This window comes from Petaurus breviceps, unplaced genomic scaffold, assembly GCF_028583685.1.
Source record: "Petaurus breviceps papuanus isolate PSGF00001 unplaced genomic scaffold, PetGlider_PUasm1.0 99, whole genome shotgun sequence".
NCBI lineage: Eukaryota > Metazoa > Chordata > Mammalia > Diprotodontia > Petauridae > Petaurus > Petaurus breviceps.
This window is the reverse complement of record NW_027187465.1, coordinates 25,963,938-25,971,110: the sequence shown is the minus strand read 5'-3', so window position 1 is coordinate 25,971,110 and position 7,173 is coordinate 25,963,938. Positions and strand designations below refer to the sequence as shown.

Here is a 7,173-nt window from a genome sequence, read left to right as displayed (position 1 = left end):
TGTATTTGTTGTTTTAGCAAGTCAAACAAAAAATGGTAAGGAAATCCTCATTTAAATTGGATAATTTTCTGTCACATGTCAGCACAGTTTTATTTCTTACAATCTTAAAGGGTCAAAGTCTGGGTAATGATTGCATCTTCCAGTGTCTAAGCTCTCTCAGACCACTTCTGTGGAATGCTCTTTCCTTACAGCCTTTTGAGTGCAGTGATACCATAATCTTATTTAGCACATGAGACTGTTCAAGCAGGATCACAAATCTACAGCTTCCGATGGCATCAATAAAAAATGTGCCAACTTCACTGTTAACTGCAACTGTATAGACAATCTGGAACTTGGATAATCTCGAGGCTCCACTGTCAATCATTATTCCCTCTGCTGAAATAGATCACAACTAAGCTGAGTGGCCAAAAGCATTCTTGAGGAGGGGCCAGGCCAGTCAGTCCCTTTTGGTCTACAAGTGACAAGCCAGGTGCCTGGGACATAGGTTTTGGAATCTGGACTCCACTTAACACTGCCTTCAGAAGCCTAGGGCTACCTACCTACATGCCACAAAGAGGCACTGAAGTGGGATGTAGGAATTTAGCACAAAAACGAAAACTTCCTAAACTTTAAGAAAGTGTATACATTCCAGATAGCTGATTTTAAAAGTTATGATCCACGACATTAAAGCAGCACGACAATGAATATAATTCAAACAAAGACTCCACATGGAAGAGGATCACAATTTTCAATGGAAAGGGGAGAAATGTTCATTCAAAGCTAAAATGATGAATTAGCTGAATTTACATTAAGGATCACCAATCAACAGCTTAATAAGGGTTAATTCTAAATAAATATAAATAGAATGACTGAAAATCAAGTTAAAATACTAAATCTAAGTGGGAATTAGATCTTTATTCAGAATTAATCTGAAAGAAAAATATAATTATGATGCTTCCATGGCACAGATGTATATCAGTGGTAAAATATTTTAATATACATTTTATTATAAAAATATACAAAAGATTACTTTGTACCTTTCCTTCACTCAATATAAACAACTTTGGTTGAGTAACATCAGACAAAAGCTGGTCATTACAGTCTAATCATTTCCATTATAGCTTCTAATTCCATACTTGGCAAGAAAGGCTCTGCCCCACAATGCAACTTTTTTTTTTCCTTTTTGGAGGGCAATTGGGGTTAACTGACTTGCCCAAGGTCACACGGCTAGTAAGTGTTAAGTGTCTGAGACCGGATTTGAACTCATGTCCTCTTGATTCCAGGGCTGGTACTCTATTCACTGCGCCACCTAGCCACCCGTCCCACAATACAACTTTCATAGAGCGCAGTCACCATCAAGAGTTAATGCAAGAAGAAAGGACAAAATCCTTTGCCCATTTTTCAGCAATGGAACAAACTATTTGTTGGATGCAATTTTATCCCATTTTTCCTCAATTAAAACATTGAAGAATAAGTAGGAAAAAGCTTGGTTGCTCAGTAATATCACAGCTATTGTAAGATCAAACATTTTGTCACGTCTAAAATTGGCAAAAATTGAACATTACCAGTACTAATCATTTTGGAATTTCTCATTAATTATATAGTTGGGTTTTTAAAAAAGGCTTAATTTCAGCTGTTCCAAAATGATATAAACTAGTTAACTTTAGTGAGGGAGTGCTGTATATTTGTCAGATGAACAAAAATAAAGACTATTAAGACAAATACAATCATAAGAAGTAAACTTCCCTCCACCCCTGACTGAAAAGCAACAACTATTTTTTAGAATAAACATTAACATAAAATATAACTGACTTACATTTGATCATCATGAAAACAGTCAAAAGAAAGTTAAAACTCTGAAGACTGATAAGCTTTACAAAATATCCAACATGAGGCAGCAATCTAAGTGACAGACTTATTTGGCTGTATTATATAAGGCAATTGGGGGGGGGGACAACATGTTTCTATTATAAATCCTACTTCAGTGAAATTTAATAACATGATAATTCACCATCATGCCAAGAGCACACGAGTACAGCAGCTGAATTATGCCATGTCATCTTTATTACACTGTGATGAGAGCAGTTTAAATGAGAAAGGAGCAAATTTGGTGCCTGCACCAATGTAGAACTTGTTCTGAAATTCCACCCTGCAGAGATAAAAGAAATGAGACATTAATTCAAGAAGACAAGCTCTAATCGGGTGGCAGGGAAGGAAATAGGGAAAAACCATCTGCATATAGCAAAACCACAACTTCTAAAACACAGCATATATGAATAACCCTTAAAGCACTAAGAATTCAAAATTATTCCAGAACTAGCCTTTACTTCCAAAGGCAGGCATGCCCTCATCAGCAAAGGACTAGGGGTAACCAGAGACACTCCTCAGGCCTGCTCAGTGCTTCAGGGAGAGAAGTATTTGGAAAACAACAGCAATGTAAAAAAAAGCTATAAAGTGTTTTCTGAAACATAATATGTTGGAAGATTTCATTCTAGATGTGTGTATATGTATATCTGTATGTGTGTATAAAATAATTACTATACGTCTGCCTAAAACGCAATAGAAACTACTAGTGTTTTAGTAAATGAACATGTTTGTATTTACATATTTATAGCACCTACCACACTGCTGAGTGATAATGGGACGCTTGAGCTTAAATACCCCTTAAATGTTCACAATGTCCTCTTAAAAAAGCACTGTACACATGACTTTAAGGCAAATCTACCAGCTAGCCATGATCCATCTCATGATGGTTCCATTTCTGCCTTGCATCCTTAGCACCTAACCTATGGGCTTAGGGGCCCTTAAAAAAGCTTCCTGAAGGAAGAACTAAAGGATCAAGAAGGGGTGAAAGCATTCCAACAATTTTTACATCTGTACTATGAAATTTTTCAAAAGAGAAAAACTAGTTTTACTCTTAGTTTAATTCCAAGTTGTGAACCTTAAGTTTAACCATAAAAACCAACTTAAGTCATCTGACTTGGGTTTGAATAAAATATATATTAGGAAAAAAAAAATAAAAAGTGACTAGCATAACTATTCTTTTCTGATTTTTGACCAGAGATCCCTAAAAATTCTAACAACAAAAAAACAACCAAACCTAATAGGAAAACTTACCAATGCAGCCGTATAGCATGAAGAAATGCGGAAAGGCCTTCCATGACCAAGAGAATGAAGACTGTTAAAATAGCAAAGAACATGACCAATGGAATCAGCAGCAAGACTCCATAAGTTTTGTCCACACGGAGGCCCACACGCATTACCATTGTCCACAGGACCTCGGATAACTCTAAAAAAGAAATGATTTTTCACAATTAACTTGGGTTCTGTTCATTGAGCTAGCCTGTAGACTTGGGTTCCTTGTGACTGATCAGCCATGAAGATAAATGTACCAATATGAAGTTCCCAAGCAATTAAAAAAATATATTCAGCCTGCTTTACATTTCAATTGGGACAAATCATCTTTGATGAACAGTTGTTTCTCAAGATTCAAAAAAAGTTAAACATACATAATGGGGGAAATGACAATAATTATGGGGTGGCTGGTGGCACAGTGAAGAGAGCACCAGCCCTGGAGTCAGGAGGACCTGAGTTCAAATCCAGCCTCAGACAAGTAACACAAAAACTAGCCATGTGACCTTGGTCAAGTCACTTAATCCCAATTGCCCTCCTTGTCCTCTCCAAACCCCCCCCCCAAAAAAAGGTTAAGATTACTGCAGAATACTTACGTGCATGAGCTAAACTGAGTGCCCAAAGTCTCAGATATGATGCAGTGTTAGAGATGCAGCCAAGACAATATTCAATCGCATGAATTGCTTGAGCCATAAAGAGCTCTCCAAAATTAAACTAGAAGAGATGATATATATATATATAAAGACGTACGATTAATTCATCAAAGCCTATCAAAATACCACTCATTCATTTCACATACCAATAATTTATGCTGGTGCTTCTTAACATGGGGTTCCTGAACTTTTTTTCTTAATATTTTGATACATTTCCATTTAATTGGCTTCCTCTATCATTCTATATTTTATTATTTAAAAACATTATTCTGTGAAGGTGCCCACAGGCTTCTCCAAGTTACCAAAGGTTAAGAACACAAGAAGGTTAAGAACCTCTAGATTTATGTTTATTTTCAAAAGTAAATGGAAAATATTTAACTTTTTTCCCCAATAAATAGTAAAAAAGAGAATCCTCATTCGATGAATTAGAAAATTTAAAAATAAATTTCAGGATAATTGTTAAATGAATTCTTTGAAATGACTTTACCAATTATCAAATCACTACCACATTTCTGAGAAAATCAGAGGCCAATACATCTTTCAAAAGTAGTGTCCATGGATTAATCAAGGAGCCCATTTAATACTAAAACCTTTAATATTCAAGAACACATACAAATTCTAACCCCTCTACACCCTAACAGGTGATCTACATTAGCTACTAGAGTTGAAAAAAAAAATCTACCACCTACTGGCCCAGCCTTTCATGATGAGCCTCCAGCCTTTCATGCTGAGCCTCCACCCTTAGTCCTTAGATGACAGAAGAGTCCATTGCCAAGGCCATAATTAAAGCTTTTCCAGGTATACAGGACCCAGTGAGACAGGTTTGAGAGACAGGATCCATCCCTCCCCCCAAAAAAACATGCACAGAACTTAACTAAAGGTTCATTATCCTAAAGAGAAAAGAAACTTTAAAATAACAAAAATTCTAAAATTCTTACGAAATTGATTTAATTACCATACACTATTAAAAGAGTATTAAAAAAATACATTTCTTCTACAGAGTACCAAACAGTTACTTTTGTCAACATCATTGTGAATCTTACATTGTTAGAAAATCAAATTATGCATACTAACTAAAAAAAGATTACCTCCTCTTCATCTTTACGTCCTTCACTTTCCAAATGGCTAATTCCCTCTTCCACATTTTGAGACCCCAACAAACAAACATCTTCTTCACTGTCTTTACGGACCAGTGTATAACCACTCTAACAAAAAGAAGAAAAAGGTTCAATTTTAATATCATCATGATTCTAAGAATAGGAAAAAAGTCATGTTCCCTTTGAAGGATCAATTCAGCACTCAATAGGTTAAAAAGAATCATTAAAAAATTATAAAAAGAAAATGGAGAGGGCGGCTAGGTGGCGCAGTGAGTAGAGTGCCGGCCCTGGAGTCAGGAAGACCTGAGTTCGGATCCAGCCTCAGACACTTAACATGCACACAAAAAAAAAAACTAGCTGTGTGACCATGGGCAAGTTACTTAACCCCAGTTGCCCTCCAAAATGCAAAAAAGAAGAAGAAAAGAAAATGGAGAGACAGGAATAAAAATAAATAACACAGAATCTCAGAATCAGAAGGTCCTCCATAGGTCCTTCCAGTCCAACCCCTTCTATATCCAACAATTATTCATCTAGTCTCTTCTGAAGACTTCCACTACCACCCAAAGCAGCCCATCCCATAGTGAATAGAGCACCAGGCTTGGAGTCAGGAAAACCTAAGTTCAAATACAGCCTCAAACAGTTTAATATCCTTGTGACCCTCTGTAATGGGAATGGGAATTTGAAGATCTTCCCTGCCCTTTAATAGACCTAGGGGGAAATTTGAAGACCTCTCCTGCTTTGAAAGTAAAATCTGCCCCCTAATAGCTGAATGTAATCACATGGAGCATGTGGTGGTAGGAGTTTGCTGAAGGGAAGCAGAGCCCACAGGAAGCTGGGAGTCAGAGCTAGCAAGATGGTGGGAGAGAGATGCTCAGGCAAGGAGATAGAGAAGTTTGTGAGCAAATATTGATCTAATATTGGTTGTGGGAAGGCTAAAGGATGCTGTGACTCTCAGTGTTATTATGGCTTCTTAATATCTTTCGTACTATAATGGAATCGGCTTACTGGTTTTGGGATTTGATATTCTGGTGTCTAAATAAATGTTTCAGTTCTGTCCTCTATATGGAGAGTTTGGTATATTTTGCGATCGAATGTCATGCAATATTTATAGTCACGGTCTCGATCATGATCATGAGGACTATAATAAATCACTTAACTTCTGTTGTCTCAGTTTCATCACAACTGCAAAACGTACCTAGGATTATAGTGAGGATCATAGCACAGTGCCTGGCACTTAGTAGTTGCTTAATAAATCATCCCTGCCTTCCACTATACATTATTCATTAATCAGGTCCCTTCCTCAAACCTTCTCACCATTACCTTTCACCCTTTTTTCTCATTCTCCCTGGTCACAAAAGAAGAATAACCCCCTACTATTTACTCACTGAAATGAAGAGAGATCCCAACCACTCCATCTACCTATTTATCTCATTCCTTCCCATTTCCTGCAGGGCCTCACTCCACCATCCCCCACCTCACAGATCTCCAGTATGTCTCTTGCCACTGTTACCATCTCAAATCTCATACAAATATGTCCCAACCTAAAAAATCCTAAAGAGCCTTCTCTTAAGTCACAAAATCAATCCAGTCATCTCTCTCTCTCCCCCTTTCACTACACAACTACTTGAAAAGTTGTCCACATCTTGCCCTTTGATTTCCTTATCACCCACCTCTCCCATCCTTCCATCACTTCCCATTTTAATAAGACTTCATAATAAGACATCCATAAAGTCGTCGATGACCTCATCACCTCACACTACTTCTTAATGAAGGTGAGTTTGAGCCAGGTCTTGAAGTTGTATCATATACTCATTCGTTCATTCATCCATTTGCTTATTCATCCATCCAATCACTCATTCAAAAAGCACTTACATGGTACTGGAGGTTCTATCTTTATGGGCAAAAATAAGAATCCCAAACACCTTCAAGGAATTTACATTCTATTGAGGTGGAACAACATGTACTTAATGAAGTAAATAGGAAATGTATTCAAAGTAATTTAGGAAATGAAGGCACTATCAACTAGGTGAAGAGACTTTTAGAGACTGTGGTCCTTGAGCTGAGCTTTGAAGGCCTCTAGGAAGTGTCAGTTCAGGCACAGGGTACAACCTGGGCAAAGTGAGCCAGTCTGGCTAAAATGAGAATGGTATGTCTAGAAAGGCAGGTGGGAACAAAAAGGATTTTAAAGGAAAGAGGAACTTGTATTTTATCCTAGAGAGATTAGGAAACCACTGAGGTTTCCTGAGCAGGACCTATACTGTGAGAATAACCATCTGGCAGTTTGTGTGGAGGGTAGCCTAAAGGGGAGAGGG

General features: G+C 37.4%; 1 protein-coding gene across 1 annotated transcript in view; it reads right to left on the bottom strand.

The window, feature by feature from the left end:
• Window positions 1-875: 875 nt before the first annotated feature.
• ATP6V0A2 (ATPase H+ transporting V0 subunit a2) overlaps window positions 876-7,173 on the bottom strand; it is a 43,019-nt gene continuing 36,721 nt past the window's right edge. The window contains exons 17-20 of the mRNA XM_069081405.1: window positions 4,853-4,969; window positions 3,708-3,825; window positions 3,097-3,268; window positions 876-2,128 (exon numbers count right to left, since the gene is read on the bottom strand). Coding sequence (XP_068937506.1) covers window positions 2,026-2,128; window positions 3,097-3,268; window positions 3,708-3,825; window positions 4,853-4,969 — 510 coding nt within the window. The 3' untranslated portion in view covers window positions 876-2,025. The remainder of the gene's footprint in view (window positions 2,129-3,096; window positions 3,269-3,707; window positions 3,826-4,852; window positions 4,970-7,173) is intronic.